This window comes from Bos mutus, chromosome 26 (genome assembly GCF_027580195.1).
Source record: "Bos mutus isolate GX-2022 chromosome 26, NWIPB_WYAK_1.1, whole genome shotgun sequence".
Lineage (NCBI taxonomy): Eukaryota > Metazoa > Chordata > Mammalia > Artiodactyla > Bovidae > Bos > Bos mutus.
Genome location: NC_091642.1, coordinates 16421551 through 16436994, shown reverse-complemented (window position 1 = coordinate 16436994; position 15444 = coordinate 16421551). Strand labels below are relative to the sequence as shown.

Below are 15444 nucleotides of genomic sequence, written 5' to 3'. Positions count from 1 at the left end.
ATACTGTTAGGTCAGTGGGATATGAGTGGAAATGCTGTGTGGGAATTTTACATCACTGACATCTTTTACAATGGCTGGTAAATGGCAGCAACTGTGGTAACACTCGCATATTTGCCTGTAGAATGTGTTTTATGAGAAAAGAATGAACTTTTAGCTTATTTAAGCAACTTACTTTTGGTTGTCTTAACCTGTACTCTGACTAATACAAAAGGACATTGGGTAGCTCACAAAGGTGATGGGAAGGCTGTAAAACCTTGGTTGCAAAGGGATAGGTGTAACGGAAGGCTAGTGGGTTGGTTCCCAGCACAGATATAGCCACAGAAAAGTTTGATTAGGATATTCCTGTTGCTGCCACTGGATCCTGGGGCACCACCCCTGTGTCCTTGCTGTGGATACGGCATGCTGTAGGCTTGGGTAGAGAAGTTCTAAACTCTCCCCACATCTTTGTTATCACTTACGAAGGTTTGAAGGCCTGCTCGGTAATATCTACTTGGCTATATTTTGGTCTTACCCCTACCTTCTGAATTGTGTGGGAATAGATTTTGTTTCTGAACAAAATCCACACAGTTAGAGATTTTCCTAAACAAGGAAGGGGGTTCAGATGATTAGAGTCTTCTAAATAAAGGAAAAAATACAAATAAAATATTTTAAAGTATAGATTGTTGCCATAATTGACGAGGAATGTGTTGAACAGTTCTCTCGTGTCTGCTCAGAAAAACTTTGTGATGTGGAATAGATGGTAGTAGTCGACAGGTGGAAAAGATAAACCAGCAGGCTTCAGGGTACAATTCTCAACTTATTACCACAGAACATTCCCTCCCCCAATTCTATGGAGTTGAAAACCAGATTATCAGGTTTTGTATGAAAGATCATTACTTGGACATTGAAAAATCGTCCCCGGTCCTTTCCTATTCTGGCATATCCTGTTCAATTCTGTCATTTAGTCCTCTAATTCTTTATGAATATTCAGTATTCTTTTTCAGTCCAGTCGTAGTTCTCAGGTAAGGATTGAAGTTGGATGTTTTCAGCCTTTGAGATTATTGATTAAAAGATAGCATCTTAATGTGTACGTCAGGTAATTTGTAGTTTTCTATAGTGTTTCTGATTCTTTAAATTTAGTTACACTTTGTTTGGATTTATTTCGGTTCCTTGCGTGTTCTTTGTCCCTAAATATCTCAAGGCCTTTCTTATTTCTGCACTTCTCCTTCACCCTCAGCATTCTCGGGGAAGGTCCTCCATTAGACGCTTTCCTAGCACTGAATCCTTTCAATTTGTAGCATCCACCACAGTTACGCTGGTGTGATTCTTTGATTATCTTTCCTATTGGAATGTAAACTCCATGAAGTTAAGAATAATTATGTTTTGATCATCTTTATATCCTCAGCATCTTCTCTAGTGCCTGTTGTATAGTAGGCACTCAAATTCTTTTTTTTCTTAAATGAATGAATTAGAAAGGTTTAGTTTGCCTGTTTAGTGTTATGTGGACATTCAGGTACAGATGTTTCAGTAGACGAGTACTCCAATAAATTATGAAATTTACTTGCTAAATAAAACATTTTACATATTGAGGTGAGCATTTGAATTTGAACAGTCTGGTCAGGTATTTTCTTTCCATCCTTTGGTTTTAGAGTTTAGTATTTGCCATCGGGTGGCAGTATTGACTACCAAAGCACGCACTTAAGACTCCATGGCACTTTTCAAGTTGTAGAAACTTGATGATTTTGTTTTAGAAAAATAGGAAATCTTCTATCTCAGATCCATGAATATTTTATCATAAATTATTTTTCTCAGGGTTAGTCATGTAACATATTAGGACATAGTTACTTTAGTATAGTGTGTATAAGTACACAGCATAACTTACATTTTCCTTTAGAAATTTAATAAAGGGAGAAAGAAAAGAGACATTTAAACTACACTAAAATTGACTTTAAGACTTTTTGACCTTAGATTAAGATAGAGTTGTCATCAATGTACATGAGGGAGACTTTAGGAGGCAGATCAGTTTGGGTTTGGCATGTTATGTTTGAGATATCTTTTAGACGTCTTAGAGGAGATGTTGAAAAGCAATTGGAGTTTAGTGGAGAGAGGTCTGTACTGTTTCGGGCTGACTGGCTTAAAAATGTTAAATTGGGAATAGTTGATGATACCAAAAACCATGAGTTCAGCTGAGATCATGAAGGAAGGGAGTACAGAGAGAGAATGGAACAAAGGACTGAGTTGCGGGTTACAACAAAATTCACAGGCCATTATTCTGTGCCAGACAGAGGTTCCTTGCTTATAGAAACTTACCTAATGCAGAAAAACTTACAACCACTTATTTTATTGCCTCTGGCTTAGACGTAGGATAGGCAGATCCTGTTCTCAATCCCATCTCACTCTGTATTTATCATTTTCAACTAATCAGAACCAGTCTGTAAAGCTTTGTTTCAGGCCTTTCACAACACAAAAACAGTAATTGGAGAGCACTGATCTTTGCTAAAAGAAGGACAGTTCCTTTCATAGTGTAATAGCATCATTGACCTAAACTGTGAGAACCACGTATTCTTGGAACAGACCTACTGTAGTGATTACCACTCACACAATTCATTGTTTTATAAAATTCAGATATTGTCGGAACAGCTGTGGACATTTAAACTGCACTAAAATTGATAACTGTCTTTTGGAGATTGGTTTTATGGGCCTTGAAAATGTTTAGAATACTTTGGATATAGAACCAAAATCAGATTTTTCTAACGATGTTAGAAGATAGGATGCTTGCAGCAGTGTTATCTCATTTGCCTTTTACTGTAGAGAATTTCAGATGCAGTGCACATATTAGATTACAGGACTATTTCTGGAGTGATTACAGTAAGTTACGTGTACTGCTCTTCACATCTCCCTTCTCAGCATATTTCTTCCTTTCCTATTAGCAATTCAATTTCTTTTTGGGCAATTGCCTTTCACTCATTGTGAGTAATCTTGATGGGATGATAAATCCATATACCTACCTATTTTAAGTGTAACTTTTCAGCCTCTTTTAAAAATTCTTTGAATTTCCCCATATTTTTTCAACAAATTCCCATTTTTCCTTAATTTCCCCAAAACGAGTTTCTGTGGCTTACAGTCAAAGAAATCTGATATACGACACTAGAGATACTATTAGAGGACAAGTTGTATTTTCTGTAACTGGATTTATTTAAAATACCAAAAGTTCAATATAGAGTTATTTATAGAAATGCAGCTTAACGAGTTGTGTTGATATAGTTCAAAGTTAGCAGTGTTTATTTAATATTTCCTGTTGAGGAACTACAAAAAGAAAATAAAAAACTTGTCCTTAATATGTTTCACCTTAGTAAGATAAATATTTTTTTCATGGTGTCATAGATTAAATTTGAATTAAATGTATGAGCCAAAACTGTATCAAAAAGAAGTCTAAAACTCTGGAGCATGATTTTTTTCCCCCCAAACTCTTGTTTGACTGGGTTACTTTTCAGTTTTTTTTCCTGCTCTAAAATGATATAAAGGAACTCTATTCAGACTAATTCTTTTTTTCCTGAGAAATCAAAGCATGCTGTTAAAATGCCAGTCAGTTGTTAGGAGAGATAAAATTTTACTGCTTGATTTTCCATCCTGCATCTTTGTATATAGCACTTACAGTTTTTCTAGTAACATCAGCAGATAGTGTATAAATCTATTCATAAAGTTAGGGGACCTTCCAGGAATTGCTGTTTCACTCAGTTGAAGACTTTAAATTTGTATCATTCTTTATGGAAGAAAAAGTATTTTATAAGATTTGTCTAAAGCAAGTAAAATTTTTGTACTGATTTCCATTATCGTATCAGAGATAGATTCCCTTAGAAAAACTTTTCCAGTGCAAAAGAGAGAAGGAAGGAAGAATGTAATTCAGTAATTCTGGAATTGCTTTGGAAAAACTTTCAAAACTTTGTAGTACTTTATTCTGGGTTTTGTCATTTGCAATTATTTCTTAATTGGATTTACCTGTGATTGTAGAAATGTTTTAGTTATAATTTTACTGTTTTCTTTTGGCATGTATATTTATAATACCTAATAATGCTAGGCTTCATTAGCATATTTAGCCTGTAGACTTAATTATACTTAGTTTCCTTGTATATTGAAATGAGAGAATAAACTTCATAATAGTAATATGCTTACTATTATGAAGCTTTCATAGTAGTATTCAATATTAAGTACAGTTTCATTCAATCTTACTTTATTTACACAGGATTCTATGTTCTTTAGGTATAATCTCCATGATTAAAATGAAGTTTAGAAAAGTTAAATCATTTTTCCAAGATTTCATGGCTCATAAGTGGGAAAGCAAGGTTTGACTTCATTTTAATCTTCTGTGATCCTAAGAACATTTTCATTCTTCCATTCAATAAGTGAATACTGAGGCCAGTCATGTAGGAGTCGTAGGCCATCTTTAGGATTTTTATTTTTAGCGTGATAGCAAATCATTGAAAGATTTTGAGGGAATTGATGAGTAGATTTATATTTTTAATCATTCTGGTTGCATTGTGGAGAGTTGAATGTGATAGGTAGAGAAGAAGAATAGAAATAAGAAGACCAGTTTGGAGACTATTTCAGTAATCAGGGTGAGATGGATGGTGGCTTGGACAAGGATGTTAGTTGTAAAGGAAAGGATCTGTGTGAAGAGACTGGTAGAGATGATTGAATTTAAAAATGTTTATAATTGGTAAAGTTCAGACACTGAGACACCAGCCAATCAACAGGATCCTGGATAAGCCATGCTGTGTAAGGTAATTACCTCTTTAGTTGTCTTTTGTGAAGAGTCTGGATTATTGCAGAGGGGCCAGCGTAACTTGGAAGGGGAAGACCTGGTAACCTGCAGCATCTACTGTATCAGTGAAGTATTTCCAGATTTTAACAGTTGGAAAGGCTGCATTCCTACATACCTAATGAATGTCAGTCCAGGATTTGTTGGATATGGATATGGGAGAAAAAGAGAACTCAGTAGCTCTAAGATCTTTGTCCTGAACAGCTGGGTGAATGAGAGTACTGTTTACTGAGATGGTAAACACAGGTGAAGGAACAGATTTGGGAGGGGGGCATCAAGATTTTAGGTTTGGACATATTAAGTTTGAGATGATTATGAGACATCCCAGTAGAAATGTCATGTCAGTTCAGTTCAGCTCAGTCATTCAGTCGTGTCCGACTCTTGGCGACCCCAAGGACTGCTGCACGCCAGGCTTTCCTGTCCATCACCAACTCCCAGAGCCTACTCAAACTCATGTCCATCTCATCAGTGATGCCATCCAACCATCTCATCCTCTGTCATCCCTTTCTCCTCCTGCCTTCAATCTTTCCCAGCATCAGGGTTTTTTTCCAGTGAGTCGGTTCTTTGCATCAGGTGGCCAAAGTATTGGAGTTTCAGCTTCAGCATCAGTCCTTCTAATACATATTCAGGACTGATTCCTTTAGGATGAACTGGTTGGATCTCCTTGTAGTTTAAGGGGACTACAAGAGTCTTCTCCAACACCCCAGTTCAATAGCATCAATTCTTTGGTGCTCAGCTTTCTTTATAGCCCAACTCTCACATCCATTCTTGACTACTGGAAAAACCTTAGCTTTGACTAGACCGACCTTTGTTGGTAAAGTACTGTCTCTGCTTTTTAATATGCTGTCTAGGTTGGTCATAGCTTTTCTTCCAAGGAGCAAGAGTCTTTTAATTTCGTGGCTGCAGTCACCATCTGCAGTGATTTTGGAGCCCTCAAAATAAAGTCTGTCACTGTTGCCGTTGTTTCCCATCTGTTTGCTATGAAGTGATGGGACCGGATTCCATGATCTTAGTTTTCTGAATGTTGAGTTTTAAGCCAGTGTTTTCACTCTCCCCTTTCACTTTCATCAAGAGGCTCTTTAGTTTTTTTCGCTTTCTGCCATAAGAGTGCTGTCATCTGCTTATCCGAGGTTATTAATATTTCTCCCAGCAATCTTGATTCCAGCTTGTGCTTCATCCAGCCTGGCATTTTGCATGATGTACTCTGCATATAAGTTAAATAAGCAGGGTGACAATATATGTAGGTAGTTTAATTTTGAGTCTAGAATTCAAGAGAGATTGTAAGGATAGAGATATAAATTTGAGAGGGATCAGAGTATAATTCTACTTTGGGTTATAGAATAGCCTCAAAAATTTGTCTCTCAATGGCACCCCACTCCAGTACTCTTGCCTGGAAAATCCCATGGACGGAGGAGCCTGGTAGGCTGCAGTCCATGGGGTCGCTAAGAGTCGGACACGACTGAGCGACTTCACGTTCACTTTTCACTTTCATGCATTGGAGAAGGAAATGGCAACCCACTCCAGTGTTCTTGCCTGGAGAATCCCAGGGACGGGGGAGCCTGGTGGGCTGCCGTCTATGGGGTCGCACAGAGTTGGACACGACTGAAGCGACTTAGCAGCAGCAGCAGCCTGTCACTAGTGCCAAAAGTTACATCATTAGAAATTCATTTGTGCTCTTTGGATTAACCCGTGGAAAAGGTAGCATATTAAATATTTATGAAACACACTGTAACTTGAACTAGTTTAGTACATCTTTTTCAAGAGAGCTGTAATCTACTTACCTTGAGGAAATTCCCATATTGATTGATGAAAGTTATACAGGGAGAATTATGCAGAGAGAATTATGCAGAGATATTCCATAAGTGTCCAGATAATAGAGTAGTGGATTTTTCATGGATGTATTTTTATGAAATGGAGTCTTGGATGGCCTTAAATGATATTTAATGGGTGATGGAGCCTTTTTGTGTATAATTCATTCTTTATAGTTATTTGTGTTTTAAACTAACATTCAGTATATAAATTTACTCTCTTAATCATTTTAGTTGTAGAGTACAGAAAACTACAAATTAAGACATCTAATCTTCCTTAAAATTTTAAGTCATATTCATATATCTTTCATTCTGTATATAAATGTATTAATTTAGAGTAAAATAATGACAATCTGTAGAGTTTGGCTGTTGACCATTCCTTCTAATCACTGCTAGAAGTTACAGAAAATATGGTAGTAACAAAGACAGGAAAAAGTTGCTGTTTTGCATAGAAAAGTAGATATTTCAGATTGCACAGTAAAGTTTTTAAAATCTCTAAAGTCTGATTTCTTGTACTAAATAACAATATTTATCTTAAGTAAGTTAAATCAAAAATTTTAGTTATTAACGTTCAGTCAGTTCAGTTATTAGCATTAGTTTCCTACAATTGCTGTCACACATTACCACAAACTTGTCTTAACGGGGGCTTCCCTGATAGCTCAGTTGGTAAAGAATTCCCCTGCAATGCAGGAGACCCCGGCTCCATTCCTGCGTCGGGAAGATCCCCTGGAGAAGGGATTGGCTACCCACTCCAGTGTTTTTGGGCTTCCCTTGTGGCTCAGCTAAAGAATCTGCCTGCAATGCAGGAGACCTGGGTTTGATCCCTGGGTTGGGAAAACACCCTGGAGAAGGGAAAGGCTACCCACTCCAGTGTTCTGGCCTGGAGAATTCCATGGACAGTCCATGGAATCGCAGAGAGTCGGACATGACTGAGGAACTTTCACTTTCACTTTGGTGTCTTAACACATACTTAAAGGTCTGAACGGGTTTCACTGAGCCAAAGTCAAGGTAAGGTGTTGGCAGGGCCACACTCCTTCTGAAGTCTCTTAAGAAAGAATCTGCATCCTTGACTTTTCTAGCAGTAGAGTTGCAATGCCTGCTTTCCTTGGCTTTTTCCTCTTCTTCCGTCTCCGAAGCATGGAGCACAGCATCTTGCTTCAGTGGTCCTGGTGATTTCTCCTTAGTCAAATCTCTCTTAGAGAGGCGTGTGTGATTACATGAAGAGCCCACTTGGTTCGTCTAAGATAACTCCCCAGCTCAAGGTCTTTAACCTAATTATGTTTACAGAGTCTCTTTTGCCAGATAAGGTAAGAGTCATAGATTCTAGTGATTAGGACCTGCTTTATCTTTGGGGCTCATTATTTAGCCTACCACAAGCTTGCTCTGAACTGTTTTGTTTTAGTGTGGACTTCATACATGATTATTGATTTGAAATCTTAAGAAGTTTACATGCCATTATTCTCTATCAACCTCTGCCAGGCAAAACTATGTATTATTTGACTGTTTCCAACTCTGTGCCTTTAGGCAGCAGACTTGTTTTTAACTGTTTATTTAGAAAGAGTTTCAAATTTATAGAAAAATTGCAAGAACAGGGATTGTACAAAGAATATACAAATGCCCTTTACCCAGATTAACCTATTATTAACATTTTATAATTTTGGTTTATTATTCTTGACTTAAATCTACATTTTTCTTTTAAAGAAAACAGCATTTAGCATTCAGAGCAGTAGGTATACCACTTATGTATAATGCTCATATGATCTTATTTCTTTTCAGTTAAATTAGAGGTTGGCAAATTTTTCTGTAACTACCATATAGGAAGTATTTTTGGCTTTGTGAATTGTATGATCTCTCTTGAAACTGCTCAACTCTGCCGAGTATGGCAAACGCAGCCTTCAGTAATACTTAACTGAGTGAGCATACTGTGTTCTTACAAAACTTCATTTACAAAAACATGTACTGGGTTGGATTTTACTCATGGACTGTTTTTTGCCAACCTGAGTTAAAAGAGGTCTCAGTGGTTTAGAATTGTAATTTTAACTTAAAAAAAAATGAACATGTTCCTTTAATTTCTTTGGTTACTAAGCTGTAGTTCACTGACTTTTCACCTAGAAATGATAAACTTTTCTGTATCTGATTTAAAAGATTTTTTTGTTATCAAAGAGGTGATCTATCTAATTTTTACCTGAAAAATACAGACTCATAGAATGTAAACCTTGAAAAGGACTTTGAAGATGAATGAATGAATGCATGGGTGAGTGAATAAATAAGCAAATAAAAACTGTAAAGGTTAATATTTCTGAAATTAGGGTCTGTTGGGATGTTTTAAAATTTTGTGATTCAGTGATGATCTAAAACGTTTTTTGATAAGAAATCATTACTTTCATAATTGTGTAAAAATGCTGCTTGATTGCAGTGCCAGCATTTGTGTTGACTGTTGAGCTAGGACCAAATACTATTCTTATATTATAGGCTAAAAAAAATAATAAAATGTACTGATACTTTTGTGATCCGTGGAGGTCAAATGATGTTAGGGTCTATTTTATAAATTAGAAAGGTTTGTAAATGGTAGATGAAGGAAAAGTGCCGTGAGAATTATTTTGTCAAAATAATACAGGTATCTTAAAGTTGTGTAAAAAAGGTGCTATAGCATTAATATCATTTCCAACAGGAGTCTAATGAATTACTTTGAGCAGAACAACATCATCCATCATGTTAAGCAAATATTAATTTTACTGATTTTATAAGCTTTTTTATGAACATAATTTATAAGCTTATGTTAGTTTTATATTTATAAAAGAACTTAGAACATAATATATTTCTATTAGTTTCATTAGAGTTAAAATAGTTTATGAGCCCTTAAATTTGATGAAAATAAATATATTTCCATTAGCATTCCTTCCAAGTTTGAGAAACACTGATCTAGCCTAGTTGGCTACATTTTACAGATGATGAACCAAGACTTATGAGCAACATAGTGAATGTGGATAGGAAAAGACAATGTTTTCAACTTGTAGTATTTAAGTTATCCTCTACTCATTAATAGTTTTTTTAAATTATGCATAATAATTTTTTCAGTTTATGAACAGTAAGCCTCTCTACCAATGCCAATTTTGGTTGTTCAATAAGAATGCTGCTAAGAAAAAATGTAATTTTTATTTTTGTGTTTCTTTAATACAGTTGTAAACAGAAAGTGCTACAATTTACAAATACTTTAATTTCCACTCTTCTTTAAAAAAACTTAAATATTTATAATAACCCTTAGGAGGTATTTCTGTTTTATAGATGAAGGCTTGATGGTGGCGGAGGTAAACAGACTTACCCAAGGTCACACTTTCAGTGACTGAACTGGGGTTTGAGTACATTGTTTTCCATTTTCCTTTCTAATATTCAAATACAATATTAGCATACTAAAATAAATCTGAAATTTATATTATTTAAAGGGTTCTTTCAAATTGTGATATGTATTTGAACATATTCAAGCCTAATTTGAGTATATGATTTTTTTTTCCTCCTGTAAGCATTACATTTGCTGTTAGAGTTTTTCCTGTAAGTTATATTTCAGACTATTTATTATGTACAGTATATTTATTAATATGATGAGCATTGAATTCTTAAATTCCCTTAACCCATATATTCTATTTCTGTAGTCTAAGGTCTTTGTTTAATGCATTGCATTGTTTGATTTTCTTTTACATAGGTCCTGATTGTTCTTTGAATGTTCCTTCTACCGAGTCTTACTGGATTCTGCCAAATGTTAAACCCTTCAGTCCTTCTGTAGGTCGGGCTTCCCATAAAGCTGTTTTACATGGGAAATTTATGTGGGTGATTGGTGGATATACTTTTAACTACAGTTCTTTTCAAATGGTCTTGAAGTAAGTTTTTTTTCCCATATTTTTACAATCTATTTTTTAAGCTGGGTATTTTTGGATAATGAAGACTATCCTAAATGTCTTATTGCTATGCTGATTCATGAATGGTTGTCTTTGTAATAGTATCTGTTTTCCGCATGGGACTGATTTGAGAATGTATAAACTCAGTATATCCAAAAGTTATTTGTCACTATGCGTATATGTTTGTTCTTTGTAGATATTTCTTTAACTTTCTACAGTGCTTTTATTAAATTCTGAATAAGAAAGTATTAGCTTTAAATAAGGCCAGGCCAGGCCTATATTGGCCTTTATGAATCCTGGTCACCTTTTATTTTTTCAGAATGAAGTATAATTACTTACATAAAAATAATTTCAGTTTTTTCCCCCCTCAAATTTTAATTTACCTAAACTTTTTCTCTGCATTTACTTTGCAAACTTTTATTGGTAGAGCGGTACCAGTGTTGTAAAATAGGTTATTGATTTACTGTGGACTTAATGGAGATTGTCCCTTGCATGATTGGATGATAAGGAGAGTTGCATGAATGCCAGCTTTATCTGATTTTTTTCAGCTGTTGATTGTATTTTATGAACTGTTCAATAACAAAATGAAAGAGGAAATAAAAATGATTTGATTATCAGTGTTGTTTTCAGGGGTCACATTCATAATATGTAATAACTGGTGTAACTTGGGCATCAAGCAGTCAGAAATGACCTTGGGCGGTGTACCATATGGTGTATACCCCAAAAGGGTTGCTGTATTTAGCAGATAAATATATAGGACACCCAGTTATATTTGAATTTCAGATCAACAGTGAATACTTTTTTAGTAAGAGTAGGCCTTTTGTAATTTTATTTTTCAGTTTTGTCTTGAGTGTTGCATGGGTCATACTTATACCAAAAAATTTGTGGTTTATTTGAAATTCAGATTTAGCTGGGCATTCTGTATCTATAAACCCTAATTTCTGAATATATTAGCCCTATTAATTTGGGGGATTAAAAAATTCTATATATAAGAGGAGATTGATTTAAAACTATGATTGAGTATGACTGGAATTACCGTGTAAAATAAATTCTGGAGAGAGGAAGGAAGAATTTTGAGTAAACATTTTAATAAATGAAGGATAACAATATCCTTCAATATCCTGTAACAATAAATGAAAAATAAAATATAGTAGAAAGAACTGAAAGAGAATTGGTAGGATTATTAAGATATGCAAAGAACTTGAGGAACTGAGATTTAAATGTGGAAAAGAAAAGGAATTAGCTATGATTCATGAAAACAAAAAGTTTGTGAAAATAGAGTGGAAGTTTGGATTAAATTGTGGCATTTGCAAAGTAGAGTTGTGAAGACAGTATAGTTGTCAAGGAAATTTGGACATCTTAAAAGTTTGTATTCTGTACAAGTTAAATAGCACATTTTAAATTAAGTGATGAATTTTACTGATATTCTCCTAAACATATATTTTCTATTTGAACCAGATAGATTGTTTGTTTTTGTTTGAAACCTGTTTCTTTTGGTTACAGTGTTTATTTAGTTTTGTAGTAAACTAGAGGTATAAGATTAGAAGTAACTTTGTTGCTGTTTTCACAGGTTAGAAAATGTTTTTTCATTATTCTGAAGGCAGTTTAGTTGTAGGTAAGAATGTTTAAAAAGCTTTTTAGAAGTGATGGTGTCAGTAATAAGTTGATTAATCTTCTATAATAGAATTTAATTGAGGTGTACATGTTACATTTAAGACAAATTATTCAGTAAATGATATAAAAGTTCTGTATTAATGTCTATTAGAGAGTATTTTACAGAATATTTATTCATTGACATTAGTGAAAATTAACTTGTAATCATGGGCATAGCAAATCGTTTTGAACGCATTATGTGCTTAGTTCTTGTGATATAGAACATCTCAGGTGGCTCAGTGGTAAAGAATCCATGTGCAATTCAGGAGATGTGGGTTCAATCCCTGGGTCATGAAGATTCCCTAGAGAAGGAAATGGCAGTCTACTCCAGTATTTTTGCCTGGGAAATCCCATGGACAGAGGAGCCTTATAGGCTATAGTCCACAGGGTTGCAAAATTGTCAAACATAACTTTGTGACTGAACAATAACAGCTTGGGATATATCAGTGGATATGATGAATATCCTATCTTTGTGAAGTTAGTGAGGAAAGATAGACAATTAGAAGAAAAAAGTAACTAATGTGATAACAAGTATACAGGACTTCCCAAGTGGCTCAGTCGTAAAGAATCTGCCTGGCAAGCAGGAGACTCGGGTTTGATCCCTGGGTCAGGAAAATCCCTTGGAGAAGGGCATAGCAACTCATTCCAGTATTCTTGCCTGGGAAATCCCATGAACAGAGGAGCCTGGCGGACTACAGTCCTTGGGGTTGCAAAGAGTTGGACATGACTTACCCACTGAACAACAGCAACAAAATGTATTATGTATATGCACATATATACACAGATAGATATAGATAGATAGTAAAATAGATAGCAGCGGTAAGCAAATTAGGACTGCTGAAGAGGAGGGAGTTGCAGTTATAAACGCAGTGGTTAAAGTAGGCTTCATGGGAAAGATGAGAACTGAGCAGACTTGAAGGAGGTCAGACATTAGTGGTGCAGTTATCTGGAGGCAGAGAAAAGAGCCAGACAAAAGCCGTAAGGTAGATGCTGCTTGGAGATTTCAAGAGGCAATAAACAGGCCCATATGACTTTAAAAGTGTAGAAGAGCTCACTGTTGTTTAGGTTAATCAACTGGTTCAAATGATTAAGCTGAACAGAATAATTCCAGTAATAAATAGCCTAGTCAAGTTAATGCATATTACATATTTAGATGATTGAATCCTAATTTAGAGTAGGTATATGTTGAATGAGTCTTTATTAAAAATTTCTAATATGGTATATGAAATTATGAGTTTATTTGTAATTGTTTTTGAATTTAATGAATATTTAAATACAGAGAAAGCATATGCAAATTAAAAAACCTAAAATGAATCTTAGCTTATGAAATTATATTTATTTTCTTCTTGTTTTTAGTTACAATTTAGAAAGCAGTATATGGAATGTAGGAGCTGTATCAAGGGGACCTCTCCAGAGATATGGGCATTCTCTTGCTTTGTATCAGGTATGGATCCTGCTTTAAATTTTAATCTTTTTTTTTTAATTAGCCTTAGAGAAAAAAATACTAAATCTCAGATTTATTTCAAATACTTAATGAAAATAAGAGATAAGATGAATCACAATAACTTGAAATGTCATAGATTTTTTATACTATTTTAGTAAAAAAATAGATTTTAATGCTCTCCTTCATTGAACATGGGGAGAAAAGATTGACTTTTTGTTCATGACTTTATACCTTGTCATCAGATCAATCACTTAAAAAATTTTGATAAAGTACACATACCAAAAGTTTACCATTTTTCCCATTTTTAACAATACAGTCTATCTAGTGGCATTAAGTGCATTCAAATCATGAATGTCATTTCCATTCATAATTTCCATTATTCCATTATTGGCATTTCCATTATTTCCAGACTTTTTTTCATCTTCCGAAACTGAAACTGTACCCATACAGTAACTCCACATTTCCCCCCTTTCCCAGCCCCTGGCAAACCACCCTTCTGCTTTCTGTCTCTCTGAGTTTGACTATTCTAGGTACCTTATGTGAGTGGAATCACACAGTATTTAATGATTAATAAATGACTGGCTTATATAATGACTGGCTTATTTTACTTGGCAGTGAAATTTGGCACTTCACTTGGCACTTATTTCACAATGTCCTCAAGATACATCTGTCTTGTAGCATGTGTCAGAATTTCCTTCTTTTTTTAAAGGCTGAATAATATTCCACTGTATCCATTTTGTTTATTCATTCATCCATCAGTATATACTTGGGTTGCTTTCCCCTTTCTGGCTAGTATCAATAATGCTACTATGAGCATGAGTATACAACTATCTGTTCAAGTCCCTGATTTCTGTTCTTTTGGATAGATAGTCAGAAGGGGAGTTCCTAGATTTATTGGTAATTCTATTTTTAATTTTTTTTTTGAAGAACTGCCATACTGTTTTCCTCCATTGAACATGCTATCCTCCATTGAACATGGGGAGAAAAGAAGATTGAGTTTTTGTCCATGACTTTATACCTTGTCATCAGATCAATCACTTAAAAAATTTTGATAAAATAAACATAACAAAGTTTACCATCTTACCTATTTTTAACAATACAGTCCATCTAGTGGCAGTACTTAATTCAAATTGTTATACATTAAAATTGTTGCACAGTCATTTCCATTATTTCCACACCTCTTTTCATCTTGCAAAACTGAAACTCTGACCATTTTATATTCCTACCAACAGTGCACAAGGTTTCCAATTCCTCCATATCCTTGTTAATACTTACTATTTTCTATTTTTCTTTCTTTCTTATTTTTAAATAATAACATTCCTAATGAGTGTAAAGCAGTATCTCATGTAATTTTGATTTGTATTTCCCTAATGATTTATGATGTTGAACATCTTTTCAAGTGCTTATTGGCTATTTGTATGCTTTCTCTGAAGAAACATATATCAAAAGTGTTTTGCCCGTTTTTAAGTTTTGCTCTTTTTTGGGTGTTGAGTTGTAGGAGTTCTTTATATATTCTGGATTTTATCTCCTAACTGGATATATGATTTGCATATATTTTCTGTCATTCTGTGGGCTGTCTTTTTACTTTGTTGATAGTGTCCTTTAATGGGCAGGTATTAATTTTGAAATAGTCCAGTTTATCTGTTTTTTTTTCTTTTTTTGCCTGTGCTTTTGGTATCATTTCCAATTTTGTATGAGGGTTCCAATGTCTACATATTTTTGCCAACACTAGTTACTGCCTTTTTGATTATAGCCATCCTAATGGATATGAAGTGGTATTTTATGTTTGATTTGCCTTTCACTGTTGACTAACAATGTTAGTAGTCATGTGATTTTTTTGGGGTATTT

General features: G+C 34.6%; 1 protein-coding gene across 3 annotated transcripts in view; it reads left to right on the top strand.

The window, feature by feature from the left end:
- ATRNL1 (attractin like 1) overlaps positions 1-15444 on the top strand; it is an 807510-nt gene that overhangs the window by 51775 nt on the left and 740291 nt on the right. For all 3 annotated transcript variants that reach the window (XR_011462739.1, XR_011462740.1, XM_070363366.1), the window contains exons 6-7: positions 10307-10481; positions 13509-13596. Coding sequence is in view for 1 of the 3 variants with exons in the window: in XM_070363366.1 (XP_070219467.1) it covers positions 10307-10481; positions 13509-13596 (263 nt within the window). In the remaining 2 variants the exon portion in view is untranslated. The remainder of the gene's footprint in view (positions 1-10306; positions 10482-13508; positions 13597-15444) is intronic.